We start from the raw sequence: 16,299 nt of genomic DNA, 5'->3' as shown, positions 1-16,299 counted from the left end.
CACAATACTGTATCCTTCAAACAGGAGTGCCCTCCCTCTCCGCATTATATGTTCTGCTCCCATTCAGCTCGCGTTAGATGTTAAGTTGTCCGCTTCTTGGCGTAGGAACCGAGCCTAACTGGGTTCATCTGAACTTGAAGCCCCTGGGAAATTAGGTTTTATCAAAGCAAGGTGATAGAGTGGAATTGAGTTGAGTTTTTTCCTCCCACCACAGACTGTAGGCACACGGGAGACGGAGGAGTCACCGTCAGTAGGCGCAGTCGCTGTCACTCGCTCAAAACACATTTGTCATGTAGGGATTCGCTGATATTAAAAAAACAGGAAGCACAATTATGTTCTCATATGGGTGGCATTAGCGTAGTATCACACAGTGTTTTGTATTATTGCCTCAGCTGTTGAGGGAAAGGTTTAGAGGTTTGTGCACTTTGCTGAGGTGAGGGGGCGTCAGTCTTGATAGTTAACACTCTTTTGCTAAATGCTGCTGGCTGTACACACTACCTGTGTCTATTTATCTGTAAAGTTTGGTCTCTTATGTTGACGCAGCTCCAGGTGGCTGTCAAACCCTTGTGTCTTCTCATTTTCTCTTGATCTCAGGGACAGCGTTGAGAGAGTCAGGAGCGTAGCTGAGCCGAGCCGAGCCGAGATCTGTTTTCTAAATTGGCACTTTTTTTATGAAGCAGTTAAGCTGACAGCCAGCCAGGACCTCTGTCCCTTTATTCATTTCACATGTTTTCGCTCTCGCTCTCTCCTCTGTTACAATTTAAGAATTACAGACCGGAGTAGAGAAAAAAAAAAGTCTGCCGTTGTTTCCATGGTGAATAGGTGTTTTCTCTCTCAAGCTTGTCCAGAAAACAAATAGCCTGAGATCCTCTCTGCAGGCTTTTCAACAGCCAGGTGTTTGCCCATTTGTCTGCTCAAAAGTAACCAGATTTTCCTTTGCTTTTATAGCCAATCTGCATTGACGGTCATACTAAATGAGACAAGGGAAAAATGGAAGTCTCTGAAGTTGGGAGCGTAGATGGGGGTTAGCGAAGGGTTATACAATTCATCCACTCCCTCAAGTCTCTATTTCTAACAAATTTTTTTTTTTCCATTTCTGTTGAGAGATGCTTGTCCTAAGGGCTGGATTAAATTACACTGCGACCGACAGGGCTTCCATGGAACACATCCATTCTGCTGTAGCACGCCATATTGGTTTAGTGGCCCGCGGCTTCATTGGCTATTGAACGATTCTAGCATATAGCCTCTCTGGCTACTGTGCCGGATATTAAAGTCATCTACCATGAAGTCATCTGACATGCGATTTCCCAGCGCCATTGTGTCCAACCTGAATGTCCAGAAAGAAGCAGGGGAGACGGCGACTGTCTCTTTAGTGGACAGAATGTAAAGCCGAGGGAGGGCGATTAAGAGAGGGAGAGAGGTAGTTACATTGCTACACCTGCCGATTCATAGGCGGCATCGGTTTGTATCACTATCACCATCATCATCATCATCATCATTCATCATCATCATCATCCTCCATCACCACCACCACCACGAGGAAGTTTTCCCCATGCCCTGGCACTAGAAACACACAAGACCTTTTCAGGTTGCATCGACTTACATCATTTTTTATTCTCCTTTAATCTTCAGAATTCAGATAAATACAACTTTGTAACGGAGGAATAAGTAAACAGGCTGCGAAATTAAATCACAACAGGGAATTTTTCAAAAGAGTATAACCTAATTACTGTCATTTTCTCAGGGACTACATTCTGGCTTAACATACTATTATTATAAATATTCAGGAGTTAAGATGGTGAAAAAACAAATTAAAAACACTGGCTCAGACTTGATTATCTCTAATCTTTTTAAAACAGCAAAACTGAACGACACAGCAATTGAAAATCTTCCCTAATCTTGTTGGCACACCACAAGCAGGTCTGTTTGGCATCAACTGCAACAACCGATGGTCATTTGAGTAAACTTTTTCTGGCTGGTTTTTCAAGTTCTATTTCCCCTGTGTGCCATATATTTGCATGCACAGTTCATTTATTTAACAACATCAAACAAAGTCCAACTGCTGGTCAAATTTTGCCTGTACTTTGTTTTATGGGGCTTCCTCCGCTTTCACAACAACTCCATTAAATTAGACGGTGAAAATATTCCTTTTGCGATCTTTCAGGCATTTATATTGATCAGCTTATTAAGTGCTTTTGACTGATGCGTCCATAAAACATTTCATAACTTCGCTTACACAGTCCAATAGAAACAGGTCCGTCAGCTGCTTGGCACAACATCCAGTGGGTGCACATTAAAAATATTTATAAACTTTAAAACAAAGAATATTATCCTTGGAGTTTATATGATACCCAAAAAAAAAAAAAAAAAAAAGCGATGGGCGTGGTCTCGTAAGAAGGGAAAACAGCCCCCTGTGTGAAAAGATGCTCGTTGTCAAGCATCTTGTCCTACTGAAATGGTCTTAAGCAAGATGTTGAATATTTCAGAATTCTAAATGTGCCTGTCATGTCACAGTAAAGCACAGCCTGCAGATAAACTCCAGCGTGGAGATAAATAACCTTTCAGTGTTAGAGATCTTGGGTAACCTCTGTCAGAGCTTAGAAAAATACAGCCAGAAAAAACAGTGTCTGTGTCCAGGAACAATAAACCTGATAGGACCTGCATGCATGTTATCTCTGCAGCAAAGACTGTGTGGAAAGGAGGGGAGCGGTTGCAGTTGTTGCAGCCTCTTGTTGTCACAAACGAGCCCAAAAAGCCTTTTGATGAAACACTTTGAGCGGTGTAGCGTCAGTCGTTTGTCATACCTGCTTAATGAAGTGAAGGCAGAGCTTAGCGCGTTTTAATCTCATGCATCCAGGTTGATTTCCGAGACGCTCGATGCCTATTGAACTATGAAGCAGTCTCGCTGATATTGAACTTAAGACTATTATTATGACGGCGGTTTGCCAGCTCTCTTGTGATGATATCCAGTCTCATTATTGTTACTAATGAGAATAAAGACTCTGTTGTCAAATTTCAAGTTATCAATGTGTACTGCTGTGCAGCCATGAGTAAACATTGATTCCACTCTAGCTTCTTGGCTCAGGCATCTTTTTGTTTTTAGGAGCTCTTTAGTTCTACATGTACTACTACTCGGACACACAGACGCCAATCTTGGGTTTAGTTTTCACACTATGGTGGTTGTTGATGTGGCCTGAATGAACAACAACATGCTCAAAGTACTACAGAGATACTTGAAGAGATGTTTTGCCTTAAGTGAAACGAGAATGTTTTACTAATATTATCATCTACAGCCGAGGAATGTGGGAGAGCCAATCGTCCTGAATGGCCTCACCTGCTGTGGTGAATTTAGACAATTTTGCCACGAGGATCATTAAATGTTCATCTTATCATCACATACTGTGCACACAGGCGAAATGCTGAAGCGCCTCGGGGCAAGTGTCTAAATAATGAACCTCCAACAGTAATTAGTGACTGATTGCTTTCATATTTGAAATATTTAGTGACTTATTCTTTTTCATTAACATAAGGTCCATAATGAGTCACGTTTTAAAATTCATTTGGCCACCAGTGTCGACTTATTACACCACAAACAGTGACTACGGCTAGCTTCAACATTTCTACTGTATGAGGTACGGTGATATCTCCAGGTCAGCACAAAGTCAGTGGTCAGACTTTGCCCTTGTTGCCCATTTATCTACAGGCTGTGGATGCGTAGCGTAGCGTGGCTAACAGAGGAAATCTTATGCATCATTACCCGCTGAAGCCGGCTATACTGCGCACCTGCACTAGACGGAAATTTCAATGTGACCTGAGGCAGAGGTCGCTGTACAGGAGCACACGAGGCAGAGGTTAGCATCAGTTACTGAGAAATGAGCTCATGTCCCTGAGATGTAACAGTTCATCATCCAGGGGGGAATGATGAAATACGTTATTATAGCGTTTCTGTAACTGTACTGTCTTATGAAGATAGAAAAATGTATTCCCAATCAATATTTCACTGATTTGATTCAGTTAGAGTAACCCAGTATTCAACCACATAGAGAACAGCAGAGACTTTATCATGTATATAAACATTGCAGTATCAGAATATTCATCTTTTCCTCATCTCTAATAACTTTCTGTAGCCAAATGACCCGAGGGAAGCGGGGGATGAAAAATCTGCCCTCAGTGATGTGATTGATTAGCTTTCTTGTTTGTAGATGAAAATTAAGATGTCAAATCATATTCCTGCAGAGAAAATGCCCGTTAATGGTGTTTTCGCCCTATGAGTTTGATGCGGGTCGAAGGTTGATTTGTTGCATCTCTGATAAAATTAGATAAAGGAGACAGGGTTCTGCTGTCATCTGCTTCAACAACAGAAACAGCTTAATCAATGCGAGCAGTACGGAGGGAATTTACTCAAATGGAGGTCATAATTCTTCATTTTTGTTAGCGTCAGCCTCTTCTTTCTGTCAGAGGCAGGTAATTGAAGACAAGAGGAAAACAACTACAGCCAGTCAGGAGCCTGATGCTTTTGTAGACAACAGCCTGCTGTGTTTTCTCTACAGGTCAACACAAGACAGACTAACAAGGGGGTCACAGAGAGAAAGAATTAACAGAGCAATACATTAAAGATGTGCATTCTGACCATAGTCAGGGAGACGCAGGGAGCTGTCTAACGCTGAAAACATATGCAAGCAGCTCAGCAAAATGCAGTATTAGCAGTGAGTGAGTTGCGCCTTGGAACGATATTCCTCTATGAGAGACAGACAGGATAAGAGAGGACAGTCGGGAGCTCTGCTCGGGTCGCAGTTCACAGTGCATTCATGGTTTAAGTGAAACCCATCTCGCAGAATGCTGACGCAAGCACATTTTTTCTAATATGGACACAATCCACAATCTTGTATTTGAGTGATTTTAATCTGAGAAGGGCAGAAATCCAATATCAGTGGCAGCTCACTGCAAGAGATGAGTGAGCGGCGTTATGGTGTTGTTAGGCGTGTAAAATGTGTGGTAAATGGGAAACCACTCGGTGTGATCATGCAGTGGCAGATTGGCGGCAGAAAAGATGTCGTTTTCTCGCCATCTGACTCGCTCACCTGCGTGGACTGGAACTGCTTCTCGCAGAAAACAATCAATAACACCTTTGTGTCTCACTTGCAGCTGGAGTTATTTTATAGATATTTCTGGGTTTGACACTGCAAGGAAGAAGGACGTTGCAGTGGAGTCTGCACCGGATTTCAAATGAACACTTTGCTACATGGCCGACAAAATCCAGAGGGAGTTGGTGGGCGATGATTCTGCACAGGGTTAGATTGCGAAAATGAAAAACATTCTGTGAGGCTTCAATCACTCGGCAGATGCCTGTATGCCAAATATGCACAATGCAACACAAGAATAAAGATTGATCATAAATACCAAGCTAACAAGCGAGAAAACCTTCTGATATTCATAAGGCTTTTTTTTTTCTTTTTTTCACAAGATCTCATAAGGTCTTGTTCTGCTTTACTGGACTGCACACAAAGCTCAAACAGATTCTCCAAGACATGGACTATAGCTGTCTTGTGATGGATCATAAATCCTGTGATACACTGCGCGCCTTCAAGCTGCTCTCGAGAAGAGAAAGGAGTAGAGATAGTAGAGAAGGCGGAGGCAGCAGCAGGAGCAGCAGCAGCAGCAGCAACAGGAAAATGGTATTAATGGCCAAATGAAACAGAGGCAGGGGACGGTGTATGCAGTCTGTATTTTGTTGGGAGCTATGGGAGGGTGGCTAATAATGATAAAGAGCCAGTGCCGTTCCATTTGTGGTACAAGGAGGGGAACCTGCATATGGACACCATCATAACTCAGCCCTTTCATCCATTTCCATGAAAAATCAACCCCCGTCATCAGCATTCAGAAATGATCCGGCAACATGGAGTAATGTGACAGAGAGCTACACACACACACACACACACACACACACACATACACACACAAACACAGATACACATGCTCTCATCTACAATATGCATACACAGGCATGGACAGAAAAGCCACACAGATGCACACTGTCTGGAATGCATTATTATAATCCTGATAGATGGATAGGCGTGCCACCCCCTTCATCTCCCCTGGATACTATATCATTTCTTGTCTCCCCTTTTCATCCCACCTCTCTCTCTGGATTTTAGGACAGAACTCCCTAACTAACCCTCCCCGTGTCACTTTTACATCAGATACCTGTCAGATATTTAGTTTTCGCTGCGCAGATTGCATGTGACAGCGCCGAATTTATGAATGGGAAAACTTTGCAAATGCAAATATTTCCATACAGGGCATGGCAAGGTGACTAAGTAGTTTGTCGAGTATGAAAATGATGTGAATGATATGCAGTGGCCTCAACACACAATGAATACCTATAAGATATTTTCGCTCATGTTCGACGGCGCATCATCAAAACGCCAAATGAGGGAGTATCATTTGTTTTTCCCATCCATCTAGTGGCGTTTACAAAGTCTATGCCAAGTCACATTGAAGCTATTCTGGTGGTTCGTGGTTTATACGAAGACACTTTATTTTGAAGTTTCTTCAATTTGTCTCCCATCTGCATATGCCCATAAAACACATATTAGAAGATAAGTAACAAATCAATCAGTTCGGTCTACCGGCTTCTGAGAAAATCCAATAACACAAGAATAAAACCTGTTAAAGGTTTGGCTGTGACAAGCACACTGGTGTTCCAAGAGTCCGCTTTTCAAAAATAAATTGAAAACAGTCAAACAACGAGCTACCCCACTGGCCACACTTGGCTAATAATAGACCGTGAGCTAGGTCATGGCACACTTGGTGACAGCCAAGACAAGGCGAGAGAGAGAAAAGTCTCTAATCAAGTTATTTCAGTTTGACCGGCAATAAAGTAGTCATCACTTTGTCTGCCGAAAAACAGGAAAAGGCTGTGAAAAGCCAAGAGATGAAGGGGAAAGTAGGGCAGGAGAGGGCTGCGATGCAAAGGGCACGAGGTTCCTCTCGGCCCATTATGATTCATGCATCTAACAGCCGTCTTCAGGAGCTGATTAGGATTCATCATCACATAGGCAAGGACATTTTATCCTTGGCCATTAAACCATTAACACATATATTATTAACCCAGTGCATTAGTCATTATGTTTAATTGGTTATTCTTCTTTTATTTGTTCTTTTTCCTCTATTATAATACACACATTCGCACACACATACACACAGGCACAGTTTATTCAGTGGGTGGATACTTAGGCCATAACAATAATATTATGATTCTATGTGATACACTAAGTGCAGTAATGAAACATTATTATGTACAGTGATTTATCATTCAGTGGCTGCTTTAAAAAGCTGAACTCCCCCTTCGATTTATAAATCACCAACTTTATTGAGTATGAAGACATGAATGAGATGATGGAAATCAAAAGTTTTCAGTCTTTGCATTCCTCGCTTTTCATTTTCAAGAATACAGAGTAATTTGTTAAAGCGTCATTATGTTGTCTTTCACAAAATGATGAGGCTTGATGTACATTGACACAATAGTGAAGGGAGATGATCATGACAAACTCGCGGATTGTATAATTAGGCAAGCTAAGCTTATTCTTTCTCTCATTCTTTCTCCTCGTTGCTTGTGACCTTGTTGTCTCGGTGCAAGTGGAATGAGGGATGACTTTGGATCACTTTTGGTGGAAGCTGAAAAGATGCGAGGGAAGAGCAAAAGGCCAGCTTTCACCGGGGGGAGAGTTTATGTTCCCTCTGCTGCCTGAATCCATGTCCTCGTCTTTCACTGCTCCTCCCAGCTCCCTCATTCCCTCCTATTGTGTGTTCGCTGTTGTAACATCTGCTTAATGGGCCTCTTCAGTGGATAGCCTCTTCCATCTTCTCGCGCACGCATACATATTGTGTAGGCAGGCACATGCACATGCACATACACGTACACAATCTCTGGTCTGTTGGTTTGTAGTTTCAAATCTTTTTATCATATTTTTTTCCCTCTTTTTAAAGTGTCTTAATAGAAAAATATGCTGCTTTGAAAGTGGGAAGGACATTTTGTCAAGTTCATTCAGTAATTATATCAGTGCATATGTACATTTAATTGGAATTCACACTGTGTGTGTGTGCTATGGCAGGTATTAAAGAGTTGGACAATGGAGCAGCTAATATTACCTATTGAAGGAGGCATGTAAATATTCTCTCTCTTCTTTTCTTTGTCTGAAACTTTTGAATTCAAGGTTTTTCCTCCACGTGTTTAGCTGAAAATTGGCCTCTTTTGACTGATTCCACACCCTGAAACCAACATTAATGAATCCCAGCAGTGATTTCTGTACACGGAAAGGAGAAATGTCTTCTGGCTGCAAACTGTCTAATTAGCTAGATGGAAACGCAGGCAGAAGATGGCTCAAAGGTTCTGGAAAGTAATGCTGTGTGTGTGTGTGTGTGTGTGTGTGTGTGTGTGTGTGTGTGTGGGTATTTGTCTATGTATGTTCTCTGCCTTGGACTCAGGTTTGTGTAAACTCGGACTCCTGGATCTAAACTCTGGCAGGGATTGTACTGTGTAAGCCACATGAGCAATCTCAGTGAATCAAAGACAAGGCCAGCGGCCTGTTTTTCAGTGAGCTAGCAGAATTAGCTAGCTAGGAGAGCTCAACGCTGTACACAGCATCACAGGGCATTCTGTCTAACTCGGACCATCCCAACAAATAAGCAGGGATCAGAGGATTAGAGCACCGTTATTAAAGCCATCAGGAGATGTGATGCAGGGGCATGCTAACATGATGCTACTCATGTTACGCTCTCACATGATGGCATACAAGGCCTGGCTTTTGAAACTCAATTTGAAGGAATGCTTTACAGTAAAATACAGTTTCATATAAAGTGTGGATGTTTAGATTTGCAGACATTTGGCACAAGTATTCTCAGTGGATTACTTCCTTGGTAGTCTGCGATATTGCAGACCAAATCTTGGCAAAGGTTCACGGACTACGAGAAGATCCCAGATGACACCGGATTCAGTGCTAAAAAAACATAACAAACAAATCCTCTTGTAGCAGTTGGACTGCCTCACCCTACAGTATTCTTTTACAGCTGAGCCATTACGCCAAATCAATATCCCGCCGTGATAATATATGCTGTATTTAGCCAACCTAAACTTTGCTTTTAGCTTCCCCATCATGCCAGACACGTGGTTTTATGTCCTCGTGTCTGGAATGTGCTGTTGAATCTTCCATTGAGAGGGGAAAGGAAATGTGTTTTCCAGATAACATTACAGTTGCAATAAAGCTTGGCTTGGCCTGTGATTGAAACAATACCGCGCCTAAGCCGCACTGAGCCCACCTGTTTGTTCTTCCGTAATTGGATTCTGCTTCATTCCATTTGCCTTAATGCTGATGCATAATGCAGCGTACTGAGGGGACCAGCCATTACCAGCCAGGGGACAAGGCTTGGAGGAGTAACCTGACCTCGCTCTCGCCATCCGCCACCCCGGCCCCCACTCCCCCCCTCTACCCCCTCCCTCCCTGTCCCTGGGACTTCTTTTCAGGGTCCCTGTCCTTCAAAGCAGCCACTTGCTCAGACTAGATGGATTGATGGTTGAGGCTGTGCGCCTGATGGGAACCAGAATAGCAGGTGTTGATGTTACGGCCTACAAGAACAATAAGCTGGCCCTCTGCAGCATGTTAATCCAAAATAAACAGGAGCTGGCGCGGACGGCTCGGGCCCGGGCGGAGGGATCCTCATCAAACATAGAATGAAGAGTTGCTACCAAGAAAGGAATGTAGAGCCAAAGCTTGATCTCTCCTTTGTAGTCAAGAATGTACAGCAACACACCTCAGCCATCCACAGCGTGTCAACACAGTGGCCACATCCAGGCTCGGTTCAACTTTACTTTTCCCACGTTAAAGAACATAAAAGTGTTATATGCTGTATTTATACTCTAAAACTGGTTTAGCTTCATACTTAAGGCAAACATCTAAAAGAAAACATATAAATACTGAATGCCACATGCATTACCGGTGACACAATCATGATATGTGTCCACTCTCGTGCCTTCCTGTCCACGATTTTCTTTCGTGTAGGAGGTAGAAAAGCGTGTTGCGGTCAAATCTACAAGCATCACAACAGCTTCGCAAACTGTCATCATGACAGAGTCTCCCACATGCTCTTTGCCATTTTCATCAGGGCCATACTTCTCTCATGATCAGCTGCCTTTCCTAAGTGGCTGGTGTCGATGGCTGTGACTCAGCTCTGCCCACAACAATGATGAAGATAAGACATCTGGAGATAGTGTGTGTGTGTGTGTGTGTGTGTGTGTGTGCGCACGTTGAAAATGGGAGCATAAAGTAGCGGTGGAAAAGAGAAGTGGAGCAATAAGAGGAGTGACATAAATTGTGTGGGTACTGGTGTGTATATGTGACTGAGTGGGTGAGCGACGGTGGCCGAGGTTCATTAGCGTGTCATCAGCTGCCTCCACACCGAAATAATAAGGCCCTCTCTCTCCCCCTCTCTTTCTCTCTGTCTTCATCCCCCCTCCCCCCTGCATCTGCTGAATAGCATCTGATCTCAAGTCACCTCTCTCGCACACTGACACATGACTAAGGAACAGATAACAGCTGATGAAGCGACAACATTAAAATGGTAGAAGCGAGGTCATGAGGCGAGAGGGATAGAGAGGGGGAGAGAGGGAGGGAGAGAGGGACAGAGAGAGAGAGGAAGAGAGGGACAGAGAGAGAGAGAGAGAGAGAACTTGATGAGCTGTGGAGAAGGCTTCGCAAAATGGAAATGATTGAAAGAGGATGCAGCGTGAATTTGATAAGAAACTGTCATCTGGATCTCAGGGTAAATCAGGGGAGTAGAGAGCATGCAAAATGGAATAGATTTCCATTTCTTCTGACCATTTTTCCTGCAGTTATTAGTCAGTAATGCTCTTAATAAACACATCCCCTGGCTACAGAAGACAGCTCACTGCTTTTACCACTGCCTCAACATGAAACAGATGCTGGGACATTGATTGCAGTGACATGTAGAGAGACATTTGTGAATGTAAAACATTCTGCTGACAGGAGATGAGAGAAAAAAAAAACATGTAGCAAGACTACCACACAGATATGAAAACCTGTATCTTGTTTGCATGTTTGCAAATTTGCTAGTGCACGTGCTGTAAATATGATGACGGCAAGTCAGTTGAGCTTTGATGAGTGGATATGACCACGCTGACAGACGAGTGGAGAGGGTGACACAGCTGGGAGAGAGAGAAGGGAGGGGAGGGGTTAGGTAAAGGTTCACTAGAGAGGAGTTGACAGATCCCAAATGGTAGCCTTTGGAAATGCTTGGTTTCATTGCATCAGCTGTGGAATGATCCACAGAAGACATAAAATGATGCCCAAAAGACAGCAACAATATGGTCTCTGTGGAGCTGGAGGGGGGAAAATAGTAATGAAAACTAGTAACAGCAAATAGCATTAGCATCATTGCATCATTGTCACCAGAGCGTGGAAAAGCCTACACTATTCTCCATTTGATACGAGGCCAACCGTATATATATATATATATATATATATATATATATATATTGTTTTTTTTTTTAAACCACTGTATGTTCTGCTGCCATGATGGATGCAGGCGGTGCCATGTGTTTGACCCCTATCCTCGTGTACAGGAGACAGCACCTGGTGTCTCACCACAACACCATTAGTGGTCAACCACACAACACACACACACACACACGCACAAACGCACACACGCGCATTCTCCACATGATATTTTTAGGGGATGTGATTCAACCGCTACGTAGGCTAACGCTCAGAGATTCACACCCCATGGGCTTGACAGGAAAGGATCCATTTCCTGACAGCAACCGCAAACCATCCGTACATGCACCGCGTACATCCTCCTCGGTGCGTGTGAACTTTGTGTCTCTTGAAAAGTGTTGAGGTCTTTATGGGAGGAAAATACATAAATGTATAATTACAAAGCATTGGCACAACATGATATCTTTTTTTTTTTTAAAGAAATGATGCAAATTCCTTGATCCTTCCTAAGCTTCTGCCAGTTGTATAAAAAAAAAGAAAAAGCAAAAACCTAAAATGCTACAATTAAACTGTGAGTAAAGCACTTCACTTTCCCCTGAGAGAGTTCTCCAGCACATCTGCAAATACTTTCTACCTATTATTCCACAAAAACCATGACTAACCCTGTTAAATCCACTTAAGAGACAACATTAACGACCTGAAAGTGGTTTTTTTTTCCTGAATAAACTACCTCAGTTTAAACTCGTCTACAGGAGAGAAAATATATTAATTATTAAAAATCTATTCATGCAGAAGGTGGAAATGAAAACGAGGAATTTTTACTGTTTACTGCACACGTGATAGCACTTGTGGTATTGTAGTAACACCCTCTTTACCTGTGTTTATTGCATTTTTTTTCAGCCTCCACCATCGCTGAGAACGGGAGGAAAACATGCCTGAAGCTCAAAGTTTTCGTCCGACCATCAAGTAAGTGTTTGCATGCAACACAAGGCTTTGTAATAGAGCTTGCTGAAGTATACATTTTGGATTGAAAATCAAAACAATTTATGTCTAGGTCTCTTGTTACCTCGCTGCCTCCTCAATTACCTTTTGCTCACTGTCCAACATACCCCCTTTACATTTATCACAGAACTGCTTTACTTCTAAGCTATTTTTTTTTTTTTTTTTTATGAGAAGGATGATAGATGATCTCATCAAAGGAAATTCAGGTCACTTCATACCTCATCTGAATGTTGCCATGAGCTTTGTTGCTTGGGATGTTTGATTTCAGGGCTGAAGGGGGGGAGGTCGGGGGGGGGGGCTTCAAATGTCACTAACCTATTTGGCATATACCTCTAATGATCTCTCATTCTCCCTATTTTCTGTTATAGACAGCTGTGTGAAAACTATAGGCGTACATGACCGTGTTTTTGATGTAAACGACAAAGTAGACAATACATTAGAACCACGAGGTTAGTATGGCTTCCTGCTTCCTTTTTTGATTCTCTTCAGTGTGACCTCCATACATCTGTACATGTGTCTCTTGTTCTGTGCCTCTTTCCTTTCGAGCCGTTTGTCTGGATGCTGACCTGTGTCCCTCCACCTCCCCGCCTGATGCTTCTCTTACACTGACTGTACGCCACATTTCCAAAGTGGTGTCACGTCACCGTCGCTGCTTACGCGTTATAAATTGCTGTTTGTGTAATTATACTGTGGGGTTCTACTGCATGCTGATGTGTCAGTTTACAGTACGTATGATTTTCTCATAGACGCGCATGTTTCACACTGTTGTCACTTCCAGCTGCATGTTGAGCGCCATATTCTAGTCTTGATTATCAGGATCACTCACTTGAGTGTTTTCTAATTAACATGGCCAGTGTAAAAAAAACAAAAAACAAAATCATTAAATGACATGTCTACACATACACATTCACGCAGCAACAATCCATTTGGCGAATTTCAATTTTACGTTTTACTCTTCACTGAGTTGCGGTTTGGCTCTGTAGCGCAGCACTGATTATTTTCTGTGCTCAGAACGCGCAGCACTTTTATGTCTTCATACATGTCTCACCCAGTCGCTGAATTGAAACACTCCACATCTCACCCACATGCTGCCGTTTCATTCCCAGCACCCGCTCACCCCATTGTCTGAAACGACACAGAGACCCGCCTCACTGGGAATATACAGTAGAGAAGAAACTGTCAAATACAGGACGTTAGTCATTTAAAACTGATGTTTTGAGTATTATTTAAAATTACTGAATTTTTTTTTTTTTAATTTTGGAAAATTAATTGAAGAAAAATTGATGTTGCATTCTAAAAATCGAGGAATGTTACATACAAGCCAGACATATCAACGCTAGAGCATAAGACATTTGTGATGCCCACCTGCCTCTCCTGCTGCCTCATTTTCTACCTGCCTATTTGTCCGCCTTCGCTATCCTGCCTGCATCTTCCATGGCTGCCTCTCACCTCGCATGCTACTTTTGGCTCATTCCCCTATTATGCTCTCCAAAGGAGGGAAATTAAAACATTCATCCATCATCTGCTGCTGCCCTGTCCATCCGCTACCACACACACACACCCACACAAACACACACACACGCACATGCACGCACACACACACACATTTGTATAGTTATGTAACTGTCCGGTCCTCGGTTCTGTCTGATCTTTCCTTTGCTGCGCATGGTTCATCTCTTTTCCCATGGTGCAGCTGGCACATGGCTGCTCACACATACTGATGCCACTGCCAGGCAGACACAGGAGGCACCTCACCTGAGAGATGAACTGAAAATGTTTCTGAGGATGAGAGTAGAAAACATTATATAGCAACTGAAGTTCATATGGCAACTCAGACGTCACTATTACAGCCTTAAATATAATTGTTACACTGAACAAAACTTTATGAACAGGAGCCCGGGCACCTCAATTATGCACTGCCGTCTCTACCTTTGTCAGGTTACAGCTGTGTAGATCACAACACAAAACATCTGAGATTAAAGTCACCGCATAATGTTTTCTCTCGTCTGTAATGTACTGTTGCAGTTTGTACCATAAACAGCAATTCACCTCGCATCTTCTTCTCTCCTTTAGACGATACCAGTCATGAACCAGCTGAGCCTTCCCGAAGTGAAACGAATGCTGCGCCACACCTGCAGAACACAAGTCCGCTCCTGGCTTTGTTGCTGGTCTGCCTAGCAGCACTCTTCACTTTATAGCGCCTCCCTCTGTCCCGGAGGGCATTTACACCTAGTGTGGCCTGAATCTGCCCGAGGCTGCAGGGAAAGGGGGGCAGGGCTTTGGGTGCAGCGTGTTTGCTTGATTGGGCATCAGAGCAGGCTTCTCAAGGAACCCTCTATTTTTTTCAGAAAAATATTTAAGTGGTCTTTCTCCGTCTGTGAGTGAAAAAAGTTGATGTTGGAAGGGGGAGAGATAGTCCCCCCCCTCTTAAACCGTCAACTAAGATGCCAAATCTTGTTTTTTGACACTTAGTGATTCTTATTTTCCCGTGACTTGACATCCCTTTACATCACGTTTATGTCATTGCAGCACTGATGTTTACCCAAACACACATGCACGCGCACACACACAAACACACACACACACATACACACACACACACACACACACACACACACACACACACTGCTTACAGAGACAAAAACAGAAATGCCTCTACACTAACAGTCATTAGCAGTAGGGTTTTTACAAAGTTGTAGACAGTAGCAGCGTTACACAGTAGGAAAGTGAAGATTCTAGGTCTTAGAAATGATATACATACACAAATAAATAGTTACCCCGAGACCTCTCAAGAAGCCTTTCAGAAAATATTTTTGATCAAGTTCTGCTGGGACTTTTAGCACCCATTTTACTGGGAAGTGTGGTACAAAGCTGAAAGATGAAGATGTGGGGGAGAGAGTAATGGTTTTAGGCAGAGGTCAGACTGGAAACCACAGCACTGAGAAATACAATGGCATGCACCTTAGCCCGCTGATCTTCAGACTGTCCAGGTTTAGAGTCTGAGTGAGTGATAGTAAAACCTTCTCTTGTCCTCCGTTGTGCTAACACTAACCCAAAGCATTCGCGTCAAAACAGCTGAAAATTGAAACTTTCTCACCAGACACTTTGTGGGCCTGTTATTAAGATCAAGGATCAATACCTTTTGAGAGCTGATCACACAATTTCACGGCAACGGTCACAGTCGTTTTATTCTATGTTTACTGGACTGGGCGGCAATTGTTGTCTGTTCCATTTGAGTATTAGTCGATATTAACACTCCCATAAACATTTGCATCTGCAGCTTTTTTTCCCCTTCACTATTGATTGTTAAAACTATTGTTTAAAAATGATTCACAGCTAAATTGCACACTTTGTTTTTTTTGTTTTTTTTCTAAACCATTAAGTTATTGTACTTTGCCATTGGTGTCTCCAAACATTGACTTTCACATTGCAGACACTGTAAATCTTGTATTTTTCTACTGGCTGAGGTTCACTTAAATGAGAACAATAACAGGGGTCATGGGAAGCCGTTTAAAGAAACTTCTCTTCACACATTTTTTCTTCACATCTTTTAAACATAGCTTCAGCTCTGAATCATGCTCGTCAAATAGTAGTTAGCTAGTTCCCACATTCAGTTCAATGCAGCAGTTAGTGCGGCATTTACGGGACTGATGCGTCGTGCCAATTAGTTGAAAACACACTGCATGAAGAGAGAAATATCCATTTAGTTCAAGGCAATGCACAGCTCTGTTTAGTCTAGCCAGGTTTATGTTAGCACTTACGTTCAAAGAAATTCACTGTGTTATAA

At 42.7% G+C, this 16,299-nt stretch overlaps 1 protein-coding gene across 2 annotated transcripts in view; it reads left to right on the top strand.

Annotated features, from left to right (window-relative positions):
• efna5b (ephrin-A5b) overlaps positions 1 to 15,882 on the top strand; it is a 90,274-nt gene extending 74,392 nt beyond the window's left edge. The window contains exons 3-5 of one of the 2 annotated variants that reach the window (XM_056375898.1): positions 12,411 to 12,476; positions 12,881 to 12,961; positions 14,586 to 15,882. In XM_056375898.1, the coding sequence (XP_056231873.1) occupies positions 12,411 to 12,476; positions 12,881 to 12,961; positions 14,586 to 14,710 (272 nt within the window). In that variant the 3' untranslated portion in view covers positions 14,711 to 15,882. The remainder of the gene's footprint in view (positions 1 to 12,410; positions 12,477 to 12,880; positions 12,962 to 14,585) is intronic. The other variant, XM_056375899.1, reaches the window with a different exon arrangement.
• The last annotated feature ends 417 nt before the right edge of the window (positions 15,883 to 16,299 follow it).

Source organism: Seriola aureovittata, chromosome 5 (genome assembly GCF_021018895.1).
Source record: "Seriola aureovittata isolate HTS-2021-v1 ecotype China chromosome 5, ASM2101889v1, whole genome shotgun sequence".
Classification (NCBI taxonomy): domain Eukaryota; kingdom Metazoa; phylum Chordata; class Actinopteri; order Carangiformes; family Carangidae; genus Seriola; species Seriola aureovittata.
The sequence above is the reverse complement of the archived record's forward strand: the minus strand, read 5'-3'. Positions and strand labels throughout refer to the sequence as shown.